General features: G+C 22.8%; 1 protein-coding gene across 1 annotated transcript; it reads left to right on the forward strand.

The window, feature by feature from the left end:
• Window positions 1-15,336: 15,336 nt before the first annotated feature.
• LOC110641943 (FCS-Like Zinc finger 2) lies at window positions 15,337-16,653 on the forward strand. The gene is made up of 2 exons (XM_021793842.2): window positions 15,337-15,921; window positions 16,046-16,653. The coding sequence occupies exons 1-2, from the start codon at window positions 15,623-15,625 to the stop codon at window positions 16,233-16,235; spliced, it is 489 nt and encodes a 162-aa protein (XP_021649534.2). The 5' UTR covers window positions 15,337-15,622; the 3' UTR covers window positions 16,236-16,653.
• The last annotated feature ends 247 nt before the right edge of the window (window positions 16,654-16,900 follow it).

Here is a 16,900-nt window from a genome sequence, read left to right on the forward strand (position 1 = left end):
AAGGAGAAAGAGAGAGAAAAACACAAGAAAGAAGAGGAAAGAAGGGAAACGCCATTGATTTCTCTAGGGGAAAGTAGCTGCTGAGACGTCTGGAGCTGCAGAACCTTGACATCTTGGATTCTTGCACCTGGGTTTTTCTATTTTTAGCTTATTTTCATGTTTCTCTCTTCTTCTTCATCATTTTCACTTCTAAATATCGCTATGAGTGAGTACAAACTCTAGATTTCAGATTTGGGAACCTTATTTTAGATTAATTTGTGGATTTAGACTAATTATTTTCATATTTTATATAAATATAAGTTTTGATTCTTTTCCTTATGTGCCTATTTTACTTGCCTAATGTTGATACCCATTGGGTATTATCTTAATCTTTGATTGAAGAACCCAAAGGTGAAAATCATTAATAAATAATTAAGGATTAAAACTTAAAAGCACCTAAATATAGAAATAAACTAGGGGTTTAAGAGGTTACAAAACTTAATGAGTTTTAAGTAAATCAAATATCATACGAAAGTAGGTTTGGTTATCTTGAAATACTCTTTGATTAGCTTGAAAAAATATTGAGAGACTTTAAAATCAATCACCTTCAAACTCTATTTTTCTCTTAAATTTAGATGAACCAAGACAAATCTCAGTTAATTTATGCATAAACCCCAACTCTGGGATCATTTTTACCCTTAATTAGTCTTTGATTTTAATTATTGATTGTTAATTTAGTTTAATTGCATCTAAATTAACAATTTATTTGCCTAGCTATTGGCTTATTTTGTTTAAATTTACCAATTTTATTAAGTTTATTTGCAATTATATTTTACTTCCATTATCATTAGCCTAAATAATTGCTTCATTCATAGTTTGGTAATCAAACGCAAATCCTCGTAGGAACTATACTTGACTTATCACTTTATTACTTGATATGGCCTATATACTTACGGATAACCAACATCAATTTCTAATACAGTCTTCTAAACAAGAATGCACCAAATAAACAAATCACTTAATTCTCTTGCATGAGAGGATAAATTAGAGCCACACATGCACACCTAATACATATTGGGAGCCAACCCCACACCCTAGCTCTCTGAAATCTAACATGATCTCTTAATCCTTTTTCTACGAGAGTTAGTGATCCATATAGCCATTGTACCTATCCCGCAGTGGCGAGAGTCAATCAATCCATATAGTCATCATACCTCAATCAATCCATATAGTCATCATACCTACCTTGCCCATTCATATCCACATCCACGAGAGCCAGTGAATTTCTCATGCCATACCTACCCCTTGATTCCACATTCATAATACATATATATAAGCTCTAACTTGTTCCCAAGGTGGCTCAACATATAAAACTATAATGCTACAGATAGGGGATGCTTCTATAAGTGAATACATGAATATGCCAGAAAATATAAATAATATTGAAATTATAAAAATAATCAATATCTAACTCACTACGCTGACGACTTGACTGTAGTTGGTCAAGCTAGAAGAAAAAAGACTATCGTGTCGATCACCTTTGCCAATTTTGCTATATGAAACGCATTTGAAATGTCTAAAAATGCTAAAATTGACTGTTATTATGACCACCTTCCAAGACAGTCTATCAATGTCTAGACAAAGCCAAAAACTCGATACCAGGTGTTAGTAAGCTATTACAAATCCGATCGCACAAATTGATCTAGATTGTTTGATAATCTCCTTTTCCAAATGGTTCTCGATCAAAGCAAACTTGGTCCCATTTCGAAGGTTTTGGCGCATTGAGATCATTGGTGGTCTCGGATCACCAATTTGATGGTTGGATCGGCCGAAATATGGCCAAAAAGTGGTGAAAGACATATTTTTCTCTCTCATCATTTCTCGTGATTCTAGCCACCTTACTCGCTGCCACTAGTTGGAAAAGATAGAAGGGGATGAGAGGAAGCAAGCGCTACTAAGATCTAGCCTATTGACTGCCAAAAATGGCTAGAATTGGCCCAAGAAATTGACGTGTTGCGTGTCACTTCTCTTCCTCGTTATTTTTGCCTATACAGCCACCATTCAACGTCTAAGGAAGGTCGTCGGAGTTACCTCGTCGTGCTAGAGCTGTTGGATGGCCCGTGTGCAGTGGTTGGAGCTATTGGCCGGACGGAATGGTAGAAGGGGGGTGGGGGCGGGGGTGGTTTGCTCTATCAAGGAAGAAAGGAGATGGGGGAAGGACACGCTAGGCATTTTAATTTTTTTCTTTGAATTTCAATTATGTCCCAAACTTTTCAAAAGCTTTTCCATTGAGTCCATTTTCAATCAAGTCTATTTCTTTTTAATTTATTTAAATCAATTTTTAATTGAACAAATAATAATAATAATAACATTCAAATTTAATTATATTTTTATTCTCCAATTTAATGATTCCATACTAAAATAATGCATTATATTTAAAATAGTATTTAAACAAGAAAAAGCAAAATAATACTTTAGAGTTTATAATTTATAATCATTTTGAACATAATGATAATATTCATACCAAAATAATACTAAATTTAATTGTATTTACATATAATATAAAAAGTCTTAAATAATTTTAATTGAATTTAATAATAATAATAATAATAATCAAAATTACGTTAAGTATAAAATAATCTTATAAAATATGTTTGAATAATAAAATAATATTAAAAATTATAATTTTCTTTAACAAGTCATTACTCCTTCGATTTCGCAAGCGATTGTGAGTCACTCTTCTTTGCATTGATTTACAAAGGTTGTTGTTTCCATAAAAAAATTTTTATTTTCCTCTTAAATAGTTTTTTTTAGTAATATTTTTTTGAAAATGTTATTTTCTTAAAAATGCTTTTTATTAAAAAAAATATTTTTCTCATTTTTTAATAGACTTTTTTTAAATTTTATAAAATTTTAAAATTAAATATTAATTTAACTAGTATAATAATATCTTTTCATATATATTTATGAAAAGATATATGTTTTTAAATACAAAAATTAATTTATTATAAATTTAAAATACAATAACTTATTTATTAATCCTCGTGGCAAACTCTTTCGCTTAAATTTTTTTTTACATCGTTTGCAAAAAAATATTAAAAGTTTTTATATTTTATTTTTATATTTCCATAAAGTTTTAATTATTTTTGTAAAATAATTATTTCATAAAATATATTTTAAATTAATAAACTTTATGACTTTATAAAAATAATTATAATATCTTTTATAAAATAATAAATTTTCTTTATTAAAAAATTGTGTTATTATTATCCAATTTAAATTTAATTTTCAATGTTAAAAAATTTAAATTATATTATTATAAGGTTACTTTAAAATGGCATTTGTAAAAGTTGTTGCTGATTGTAATATGAAAAAAAAAATCAAATAAGTTTCTATACTTTTAATAATAAAATATTATTTTTTATTTTTAAATAATAAATATTAAGTAATAATTTTAATATTAAATAATTTTTACTATGTTTTTTAATTTCCTTTTTTAGTATTTAATTTTAATTAAAATTAATAAGTAATTTTAATATATGAAATTATAAAAAAACAATATTTTATTTTTAAACAAATAATATTTTATTAAATATAAATTTATTTAACCTTATTAAATAATATAAAAATTTATTTAACTCAAAATTTAATTTTAAACTTACTTAATCTCCTACTAAAAATTTTGAAGCTTATTTAGTTTTTTTTTTATTTATTTTTTAATTATTCTAATATCATTCTAGAAAAGATCGTTCTCTGTTTTTCTATTTTAAAAATTGCAAGAATCCTTTTTGACTTTTTCCTTAGCTGGAGGCAACTTCCTGATATGAACCCGAAGAAATCACTTTCTCATAAAGTTGACTAATTTTTTTGTATTTTTATAATTAGCTTTGATTAAACTTAAATTTAAAATCTATTGAAATTCATTGATAAATTCACTAATTCCAATCACAAGTGAAAATTCAAAAGAAAAAAATATTTTCTTTTCTTTCATTTATGTGTTCCATTTTTTAAAATTTTTTATTAGAGGCTAAAATAGCATTTTTTTTTATAAATGTCAATTTAAATTTTGTTAAAAATTAAAACGCATTTAATATAAATTTATATAAAAATGAGTTTAATATAACTTAAATTAAATATTTATATAAAATTAATTTAAAAAATTAAGTAAAATATTTATATAGTTAAAATAATAATTGTACTAATTTCTTATGTAAATATTATATTTTTGTATGAAAAAAACTAACTATTCAAAAAAAAATAATATAAAGAATTTGAAAGATCTGATAGTGTTAAAAAAACATATAGATTTGATCAATAGTTGAACTGTGCTATTCACTTTTTGACTTTATGATTTTTTTAGGAGCATTATTAGATGACTTCTAAAATTTAAAATCTCTCATTGAAGTAAAGATTTACACCTTGTAGAGTACTTTTTTCCAAAAAAAAAAATCTTAACAAATAAAAATACATAAAATCTCTATTAAAAGAAAAAAATCACAAAAATTCAAAGGCGCTGTTCGACAATATTAGTTATTCTAATAGCTGTTGATTATTTTTGTAGCTGTTAATTATTTTACTAGCTATTAGCTATTAGTGGCTAACTATTTATATAGTGATTTAAAACAGAAGTGTTGGATAAAAATAGTTATTAAATTAGTTATTAAATATAAAAATAGTTATATCATTTTATTGACCATTGTCAAAATACTATTTAACCTCTAAAAATTATGAGGGATAGCTTTTTATGAACCAGTATTTCAAACTCTAAATACTATTATAAATACTATATTACCGAATCATATAAATAAAAGAGGTAATATTTTGATTATGGTCAAAATATTAAATATTATCTTAAAAATTATTATTTAACATAGCTAAAGTCTACCAATAAAGACACATCAAAGGATTTATTTACTAAATTTATCAATAATAATAATGATAAATTTGATAAGATATAAAAAAATAAAAAAATTTATTTTAAAAAGATATAAATCTTAAAATTATTAAAAAATTAATAAAAAAGATCGAATATCAAAAAGAGGGAAAGAGAAAATATAAAAAAAAAAATAAGAGAGAAAAAGAGGTTTTTAGAGAGAACACAAAGTCCTCCTTCTAAAATTTTTTTCAATAAAAGTAATAATTTTTTTATAATTAATTTATATTAAATTAATTATACAAAAATATAATAACATAATAATAATTTATACTTTAAATTTAAATTCTATTTTCAATCAGTAAAATATTTTTCCTCTCCAAAAGAAAAAATTGCTTCCATCGCTATCACATTTGAAGGATTCTGATCGTATCTCCTGTCGAATTAAATGTATGTCGTATTTTTAACTAAAAAATAAAAAGGTTGTGGGACAAGTTGGTCGAATCAGTGGACCACATACACAGCAGCCACAATCAATGAAACCGTGGGGCATTTTCATCCCACTTGCAGAACCCCATAGTTAAATAAGCCCACCAGATCACCAATTATATAAATCTTTTATATTTTCTTTGAAAAATTTAGTACATTTTATATTTTATTTCAATCTATTAATATTTCAAATTTTAAAAATAAATAATATTATTAATATTAATACAATTTATTTTACAATAAACTTTAATTAAAATTTAAATTTGAGAAAATAATTCTAATATTATTTAGTTTGTGACTATCATATTATTTTTTTTAATTTTTTTTGAATAAATATCATATATAAATATTTAATTTTATGAGTATTTTTTTTATAAAAATAATTAAATTTTAATTTCTTTTATTAAAATTTTAAAATATAATTTTATTATTTTAAAAAAAATAAATAAAATATACAAAACGCATCCAATTACCTTCCTCCCTTTTAAACTCTTTCCCTTTTTTATTTCTTCTTCATCAATAATTATTAATTAAATAATTTTATTTATAAAATAATTAATAAATTAATTTAAAAATTTTTAATTTTATATTATAATAATTTTCATAAAATTAAATTAAAATTTAATAAATTTTATAAAAAATTATTAAAATTTAATAATTTTTATAATAACACTTATAAAATTAAATTATTATGAATGATAATTACTCCAATCTTTCCTTTTTAGTGAACACATTTGGTCCCTTCTAATGTAATCATTAAAATGTCTTTTTTTTTTCTTTTTCTTTTTTTTTTTTTTTGCCTTTTTAATTTAAAGCTCAAATCAACTGCCCAAAAGTGTTAAAGAAAAAGTCTTTGGGTCCCAAAATTCTTGAAGGAAAAAAACATTTTTATTGAAAATAAAGTAATCAACGAGCTACTAATGTTGGAATCATCTTCAAATTATTTAATTTAAATTTTAATTAAAATTAAATAAGAAAATTATTATACAATATTATTTTAATAATTTTTCATTGAGATGAAAAGATTAAAAATGGTTATGTTCATATAATATCAATTTCATTTTGCATAAAAATAAAAACCATCATAATAACATGAGTATTTTTGTTCTTTTAATAAAAAATTTTTATTAATATTTAGTAAAAATGAATTTTATGAAATTTTGTAAAATTTATTTATGAATATAAAATTTTAGTATTTGATTTAAATGAAAATTTATTTAAAATTTTTAATAATTAATTCTATGAAATGTATTATTACTAGACTAAATTTCTTCAAAATTCATAAAATTTATAAATAAACTCAAAACTTAAAATCATATATATTTTAAATGATAAAATTATCCTTTTATTATATTATATTTTATTTATTTTAAATATAAAATTCATTTCATTTGAAATAAATTTCATATTTCATATAAAATATATTAAAAAATTCATTTACTATATTTTATTTAGGGAATAGTTATTTTTCTCACTTTAATAAAACCACCAAATTTACTAATCTAAACTCCATTTGAATCATTTTTTATTTATTTTACATGTTTTAAGTTTAATAATAATAAAATTAATTAGAAAAAAAAATACAAAACATTTACGTCATTTTATAATTTATTTTAAGATTTTAATTTTAAATTAAATATCCTAACATTTCATGTTGAGTGTAATTAGACCTAAAATTTAAAATCACAGCATAAAATTTGAAATTTCTAAAATACAACCTCATATGTGTAGCCTTCTAAAATAATGACTATTCTTGCTTTTTATATAATTTTTTCTAATTTTAAAAATTAATTTTAAATTTTATGTATAATTAATCCCAATTGAAAACGTTATGGTACTTAATTTAAAATTAAAACCTTTAAGATGAAATTTTAAAATCATATAAATGTTTGGAATTTTTTTTCAATTAGCCTAATAATAATAATAATAAATAATTTTTATATAAAATATTTTTATTATCTAACTAAACATATATAATTTTTTTATTTAAAAAATAATTGTGATTATTTTCAATTACTTGAATGATTAGGCCAACATCTCCCACACACACATTATATATATATATATATATATATATATATATATATATATAAGTTGCTTTCAATTTAAAGTAAATAAATTGTATCTTGTTATTGAAGTGCCTAATGTTAGAAGCTAACATTTCTTAAACATGTTATTAAGTTTAAAATAATAAATGGACACCACTTCAAAAGTTGTTTGATAATTAAGAAATGGAGATTGTCACTTCAAAGTGCAATTATTTCATGAGAATCAAATCAAATCACACTTATAATAATTAAACTTCTTTATTTCTCTTTTGGTCATTAAATTAATCTCTTAATTACAAAAGCTAATCTAGGTGCTCATCTAGATACCACTAACATAAAATCTATTATTCATCCCATGTGAAGGCTGTTCTCCATTTCTGAGACAATGTAGTTATTTTTGCAGGACTAATTATATTTTTTTATATTTTATATTTTAAAAAAATATTTAGCTTAAAACTTAATTACACAATGAAGAAATCTAATATAATTATTTTTAACTTTTTATCTAATTTAGTTTAAAAAATTTAATTTAAGTGCAATTTAACTAAAGAATTAAGAAAATTAAAAAAACTAGACATCTTATTTTTGCTTAAATCAATAAATTTAGACTAAAATTAATAAAGAAATTAAATTTTTTAATTTTTTTATTCAAATCAAGAAATTAAAAAATTTAGTCTGTAAAAATTAATTTTTTAGTTAAATTGAAATTTTTTAATTAATTTGACAAAAAATTTAAAATGAGACAAATTAAATTTCTCCGATAAATACAAGAGCTGAATTGAACATTTTATAAAAATTATTTATAAGGTTTGATATATATAATATAAATTTTTAAAATTCATAATTTTATAGTAAATTAAACTTTTCTAAATAATAATAAATATTAAAATTAATGGTTTAAATAATAAAAATTTTAATTTTTTTAATTATTCTTGGTGCAATTAACTTCAAGAAACAAAATTAAAGGTGGGAGGGTCAACGTTAATAGGTCTATAAAAGCTTTGTCAAATATTACAGTGCAAATTGGGACCCTGCCCTTTATTAGGGTTGTTCACCAACACCATTGTATCCAAAAAATGCATTTAATTAATATACCTGCTGAAAAGAAAATGTTCCCTCTATTGCCACTATGTATTATCATTTTCTCTTGGGAAAATAATATGTCAAACCTCCATTAATTTCAATTATAGATTTAATATATATGGGTGGAGTTAGACAAATTTGATTAAGTCAAAGCTTAGTCTTAATTTAATATAGGTCTTGAATTATCAACAAAACTAGGTTTACTCCAAATTCGTGGAAAGTTTAAAAGAAAAAATATGAACAAGTATGTTGTGGTTTCACGTTTTTATAAGGTAGGGTTTTAGCTTTTTTTTTTTTTTGTTTTTTATATCATGACTCATGGCAGATTTCAAACCCAGAAAAAAAAAAAAAAAGGGCAACCGTAGGTTAATCGCGAATATAAAACTCAGTCATTTCTCATCATATGAATATTTATGATATAAACATATTTATCTCTGTCTATTTTATAAAAAATATTTTATATATGAAAAATATTTTATTGTTTATATATAATATTAAATTAATGGTGTGCGTTTATATATATATATATATATATATATATATATATTAATAAAATTATTAAAATATGAAAAATGATTTTTTTAAAAGAGAAAATTATTTTTCTTAAAAATATGTAAAAAATATTTTTTAAAAAAATGTTTTTCTTGAAATAAATAGAGTCTAAAAGTGACTTAATTTTTTTTTATTATGAAAATATTTTTCATTGATTAATTTTTTTTAGTACCTACACGATAAAAAATATAAAATATATTTTGCAGAAAAATATTTTTTATAAAACAAACGAAAATTTAGTGTAAAAAAAATTGAATAACCAAAAAGAATTTATATAATCGACTTCAACTAATTTAGATTAAACAATTCAAAATCAAACTTAATATTATTATGACTTGACTAAGGTGTACTTTTTATTTTATTATTTTAAATTATAGTGTCAAATTAACATTTAATATTATTGTATATACATTAAAGACTTTTTCTACATTTTCGTAAATAATGAAAAATCAAACAAATCAAAATGGGAATCAACTCAACCCATTGTGCAGTTGAAATTGTGGAATTCTGTTCCAATGAAGTAGCATAATAATGGAGTTGAAAATATAGTGCAAAAGTTATAGCGGACCATACTGAAAATGAAGACCGAAATCAACTGGTCCAGGAGTGGGAATTAATTTTCAATGCTGGGATTTTTCCAAGACTTAGTCCAACGCTGCACAATTGCCCAAACTTCACCCATAACAGCCATGTCTACTTGCCCTTCAGTGCATGAATGATAGATCAGCGACACTTCTCAACTGCACATACCCACCCCATTTTCTTTTTTTTTTTTTAAATTTTTTTTCATCACCAATAAATTTCATCGTCATTTAAGCGTCTCATATATATTCAAATAAAATTTAAAATATGATTAATTTTCATTCACTTTAAGGTACAAGAAATGAGAAGTCTATAATTTAAAATTTTTTATCTACTTATTTTTAAATTATTAAAAAAAATGTTACTTCCTATTTGTAATCTAATAATAAGTATATTGTGCTTTTCATTTAATAATAATAATAATAAATCTCTTATCCTCTTTTAATTTTTTTTTTACTTTTTTCTCGTTATTTCTTTTTAATTTTCATTTCGAATAATATTAATGAATGCTTTTATTTATGATAATACATTTTTTTCTTTTCTATTTTTTTTATAATTCTCAAATTTTTATCCATTTATAATAAATTTTGGATATATATTTTCTTATTTATTATTATTATTAATAGATATTAAGTAAATAAATTCTCATATATATTTTTATTAATAAATCTAGATTTTTTACGATATCTTCTCCCATTAATAGTTTTGTTATTTAAAATATTTTATTTTTTAGAGAAAAGTATCTTACAATATATAAATTATTTTTTTAGTTGGAGATATAAACTTTGAGGCTATCTAATAAAGTTAAAAAATAAAATCATAAAAATAAAAAGTAGGTTACATATTGATCAAACTACATATTCTGTGAATACTATCATATTTTGAAAATTTTTTATATGAATAATTAGTTTTATTTATATAAAAATAAAATATATTAATTTACACCTTCCTTTTGCATTCTTTATCTAATTAATATATATTTTTTTATTTTTAAAAAATAATAATAAAATTAAATTTTAGAAGTGATTATATATAAGTAGTAGTTAAGATTTAATTGACAAAAATAGAATAGAATTATAAAAAAATTATGATAATTTAAGTACAATTATTAAAATTAAAAGTTTTGAATAGAATTGAAAAAAAAAAGAAAAAAACAAGACTTCTTTTGATATTAGGCCTATCTACAATAATATCGTAAAATTATTTCCTAAAATACAATAATACAATAGTATAGTACAATTATTAAAATAGAATAATGCACTAAATTCTAGATACGTACATAATTGAATAAATAATTATATATAATAAAAAAATGCAAGGTTTATTATTTTTTTATAAAAAAAATGTGCGGACCTTGCCCATTAGACAAATTAATATGGCTTCTATTATTTATATTGTTAGTTTTATTTATTAATACTAACAATAAAGAGACAATAACATGCTAAATATTTGTTTAATTAAGACCATAATTATTGTAAATCAAATTATTAATATTATGTTTCTTAAGAAATTAAAAATAATATGGCGGTACAGTTGAAACGTGGCAGAATGACATGAGCATAGGTGCTACGGTGGTGCCAAGAATAACACCACACGTGTACACTGAATAATTAAAGAACGGGCAAGCTAAAGGCTGACCGCGATTCACGGGCAGAGCTTGTAGTTGGGAAACAAAATCTTTGAAACATGAGCCATTGCCATTTTTTTTTTTAATATTAAGCTTTGTAGATATTATAGTATGCGTCACCACCTACTCTTGTCGCTTTGAGCTCTGCTCTGGTTTGTCGTTTTGTGCCCTTTCCCCCTACTTTTTTTAAAATTTTTTATTGTCGTTTCCATGATAGTTTATAGATGACAAGGCATTGTGCCCCATATGCCATGCAAATGCAATCTTAAATTAAATTAAAATAATTAAAAATTAATTTTTATTATTTATCAAAAAATATGATAATGGCTAAATCCAGTTAATCGAGCCTGAGCCTGAGCCTGAGCCTGAGTGAGCACCCCACATGAGATCAACGTCGAAGCAACTTTGTCGTGTACTCAAGAAGAAAATAAATAAATAAAATAAATAGAAGCAACAGGATGATGGAAAAGCATGGTGGGGGGTGGGGCCACAGTGGATGGTATTCGGGAGTGGGGTCCATGATGGGTCCCATAGATGAGAAGTAGAAAAGGAAAGGACAAAAGAATTAACAGTGAAGGGTGATGTCACGAGTTAGAGTGAAGAACAAGATCCTTGTGTTATATACCACAAAGCGAAACCGTGGGTTTTGGTTATTATTATTATTATTAATTTATTTTATTATTATTATTATTAAATTATTGTTTTTATTATTTCCTAAAACTTACCGTGCTTACACTTACTTTCATCTCTGGCGCGTGCTTGCCACCTATCACAATATTCTCGTTAAAAGTTATAAAATTTTATGACAAAATATTCAATTTCACGTATATTTATTAAAAAAATTTAATTTTGTAATTTTTATTTTTTATTTAAATTAATTTAAATTTTTAACTTAAATTTAATTTAATTTAAAATTTATAGGCTAAACTTTTTAATTTTAAAAAATAAAAAATTTAATTTCTTAATTTTAAAATTATTTTTTTATTTTTTAATTTAAATTTAAAAATTTAAAAATTTAATTTTTTAATTTTCTTAATTTATAAATTAAATTCAACATAAATTAAAATTTCTAAATTATCAATAAGTTAGAAGTGCTTTACCTAAAATTTTATACTTTACATACAAATTATCATTAATTTATTAACAATCAACATAATCAACTAACGTTATTGAAAATAGAGTAAATTATAATTTAATTTTTATAATCTTTATGCTTTTAAAACTAAATTATTTAATTTTTGATATTTTAATAAATTTATAATTTAATTTTTTATCTATTTTTTTATTCTAATGATGTTATATTTTCAAATTAATGAAATGTTTTTTATTTATGAATTTCAATATAAAACAAAATACTTCATGAGATTTTGATTTATTTATAAATAAAATAATTCCTAATACAGCAAAACGAAAATTTTAATTGTTTTAATTTTTTTTAAATTTTACAAATTTAAAATTTATAAATTATATGTTAAAATTTCTAACATAATTAATAGTTAATTTTACAAAATAACTATTTATTATAAAATTAGCTATTAATAAGGTGAAATTATCAAATTAATTATTAATAAATCATAATTTTTTAATTGATTCGAATTGTATTTATATTTAAATTATATTATTTGATAATAAAAAATAAAAAAAAAATAATCTATAGACTTTTGCATCCAAATACGTCTAGTATTCATTACATCCTATCTTCTCTTTATGCCTATTTAGCATTGAGTTTACAGGTTTAAATTATTTTTTAATAAAAATATCATGTTAAATATTATTAAAAAAATTAATTTAAAAAAATTATTTTATTATTTTAATATTTTTATAATTAAATTTTATTAAAATTAATTTTAAATTATTTTTAATATTTTTAATTAATATATTTAAAAAAATAATTATCTCAATAATAAATTTAACAATAATGCTAAATCCTCTTGATCTCTTCCCCTCTCATTTTGCTTCGTCAGTATTCTTCTGGCCACTACCCCCTTTGTTAGTTGTTACTGGCCGTTTTCCTATCTCCAGTAACGCCAGAAAGTATCATCTAATGACTCGAGAGCAAAAAAATGCGTCAGGAAGTTAAATTTTGTAATAATATTATTAATTTTTAATTATTATAAATAAATATTTTCTTATATAATTTAATTTTAATTTTTTATATTGTATTTTTATTCATATAAAATTATTTTCCCTTTTAAAAATTAAAATAAAAAATTTATTATAAAAAAAAACTTGAAGCCATTTTTTAAATTTTTGTTAAATTTTAAAAAATTAATACAAGCTAATTCAAAATTTTATTTTTTAATTTTCTTTAAATATTTTTTAAAAATTATATCATTTTTCCATAAATTAAAAAGCCTTTCAAATTCCTTTCTTATTATTCCTTTCCCTCTACCTATGAACTTATAGAATCAATATTTATTAGTTACTAGTCAATAAAAATTATTAATTATTAATTTTAATAAACAATTAAAAATAAATAATCAACCATATTAATCTTTACAAATAATGTAAAAGATTAATGGTTAAACAAATTAATCTTTACATACACCTAAAATATCTTTTAAAAAAAAACAATTAAGTCAAAATCTTATTAGTTTTCCTTTTCAATGAAGTCACAACAAAACTCAATCTCATTAATAAATTCTAACATCAGAATCATTAGGAGAAAATCTCCATTAATCTTGCTATGTGAACAACACATGGCATCCTATTAATGGGTCACTTTATCCCATTGATGTCATTTAATGAAATAGTACTAATTTATTATATAATTTTTTTAAATATGTCAAATCAATCAATATAAATATAAAATTATTACTTAATGGGCAAATTGGAGATTTTTGACATTGAGATTTTTTTTCTTTTTAAATTCATTTAAAGAAAATTAAGGTTACATATATTTTTATAACTATTGATAAATAAAATTTCTAAAAAATTATTGGATATGCTTTGATTCACTCATAAAATAATTGAATCCTACAATGGATCCACAAAATATTAATTCATAAATATTTATTGATTTTAAACCTAACTAAATGAATTTTTTCTCTAGTTTGTAAAAATTTTCCATTTATTGCACATAGTTTAATTGCATCCATTTCATTGTTGTACTAATTTCAAGTATTAATAAAATTTAATTTAATTATATTATAGTATTTTTTATTATTGTCAAATTTTAAATTTAATCTTTCATCTAGGAAATTAAAAAAAAAATCTAATATAATAAAACCAATTTGAAGTTACATTTTTTCAAAATTCATTCAAATAAAAAAATTAATATTCATTGATAGTAAATATTTCTAATTTTTATATTAAAAAATTATTGTTTATCTTAATTTATAAATTAATTAAATAAGTTTTATAATTTTTAAAAATAAATTTGTTTAATATTTTTTAGTTTATAAATAAAAAAAAAGAGTTTTTTTATCTTGATAACTATAAACTTTATGCTTATAAGTTAGTTTGACTAAATATATTTAATGTTTCATTTATTTTGTGAAAAATTACTAAAATGTGAAATATTTTTCATTTTTTATTGTAATATTAAATAAATGATATATATTATATATGTATAATTATTTTTATATTTTAGTAAAATTATTAAAATTTAAAAAATAAAAAAATAATTTAATTTTTTAGTTAAAAAATATTTTAAATAAATTTAAATATCATTGACATTAGAAAAATATAAAAATTATTTTATTTTCATAAAATATATGAAACTTAAATTTGAAATTTTTACAATGAGAAAAGAATAAAAAATTATGTAAAAAAAAGAAAAAATAAGAAAAGACAAAACAACCCCTTGACTCTGGAGGTGTGAACGTTAATTTTACGCGCAATGTACGAGCGTGGGGCCTTCAGGGTCGAATGTTGACGTTACAGCCTAGGTCTCTAGTGGGGTTATTGGAAAAAAGATCTAGCGCCTAAAAAGCAAGAATTTTTCTCGACAAAATAACCGTTGTAATAAATTAAAATCACAAAAATGCCACTTAGGTGTATACTCAGTACTTCTATCAATGGCATAGGTCGTAATTTATAGATAAAATAAGGGCAGATGCATAACAGGATTTTTAACTAAAATTGCCTGGACTAGGATGCAGGTATTTTTGAGCCAATGGATTCACTGGCACGGATTCTTGATACCTGCCGTTGTTTATAACTCTTTCTTTCTCTGAGAAATTGAAGAAATCAAAATCCTTTTTTTGGCTATAAAATCTTGTTCATTGTCTTCACCAACTCATCTTTAAACCAGGAACTACTTTGTCCTTTCTCTTCTTCGTTACTTCTCCTTTCTCTCAAGACTCCAAGAAAACCACAAATCTAAAGAAGGGTTTATATTTATATATAGATATACATATATATAATCAAATTTACAAGAAAATAGTCATGGAGTCGTCTTCTGGGTCTAGAAGGCCTTGTTTCATTGAGGAAGATGATGGGTTAGCTTCTATTGCTGGTATGGAAGCTGGATTTTCAGGTAATCATCAGCACCACCACCCATTCTTTTCTCGGTCGCTTTGTTATGGGAGGAGGGGTAGTCTCAGGAACTTGTCATCGTCTATTTCTTCTCCAAGATCCGCTAGGTTTTATGATGCGAGATTTGAGGATCATCAACCCCATTTCTTGGAAGCTTGTTATCTTTGCAAGAAACCACTGGGTAACAACAGAGACATCTTCATGTATAGGTACGTTTTTTCCCTTGATATTTTCTGGAATTTTACTTCTTTAATTATAAATCTGAGAAAAAAATATTTTTTTTTCGGAGTTCTGAGATTTATGGATTTTAATTTTTGAAATTAATTAATGCAGAGGGGACACTCCATTCTGCAGTGAAGAGTGCAGGCAAGAACAAATAGAGATAGATGAAGCTGAAGACAAGAACTGGAACCTTTCTTCTTCCATGAAAGCATTAAGGAAGAAAGACCAGAAGAAATCTTCTATGTCCCCTACCAAAAACCAAGGCTGCCCTTCACGTGCAGGCACCGTAGCTGCAGCTTAATTTTACATTATATATATATATAAATATAATAACAATAATTAATTTCCCCTGAGAAACAAAAAAAAGAAAATTACAAAACCAACAGTTTGTGTATGTTACTATGGTTTGAATCTTGATGATGGTTTTTGTCCACCAAGAAATCAAGAATAGGCCCAAGCCATGGAGAGGGAGTTTGGAGGACAAGAAGACCCATTTTGAGAGTTTTCTTTGTATTTTATTTTATTTTTTTTTTTTGGGTTTTTCTACCTTCTGTGAATTTTATAACTATGTATGAGGAGTGCGTGTGTGGCTTGATGGACTGTGCCATGATCTGGCTCTCTGGTGTTTTTTTTTAAAACCCTAGAAGGGATCCTTTTCTACTGATGTGTTGAAGAAGAAATGACGAAAAGGAAATTTCTATGAGAGCTCACACAGTCAATTGTGCAGTGTGTAATGTGTTGCTTTTTGATTTGGTGATTTCTTTTTCGGTTTTCGATGTCGAAGAAGATTCAAGAAGGGGGGGACACGCGGCGCTTTTTTTTGGTGCCAGTGGAACTTGAATAAGTAATTTAAGAATAATGTCATTTTCTTTAAGAAATAATTAAAATTTTAAATTTTTTTTTATTAATTTAATATTTATTAGTTCATTGTGAAAAAAAGCTGTAACAGCCTCCCATTATGGAGGC

The sequence above is a fragment of the Hevea brasiliensis genome, chromosome 18 (genome assembly GCF_030052815.1).
Source record: "Hevea brasiliensis isolate MT/VB/25A 57/8 chromosome 18, ASM3005281v1, whole genome shotgun sequence".
In the NCBI taxonomy this organism is placed as follows: domain Eukaryota; kingdom Viridiplantae; phylum Streptophyta; class Magnoliopsida; order Malpighiales; family Euphorbiaceae; genus Hevea; species Hevea brasiliensis.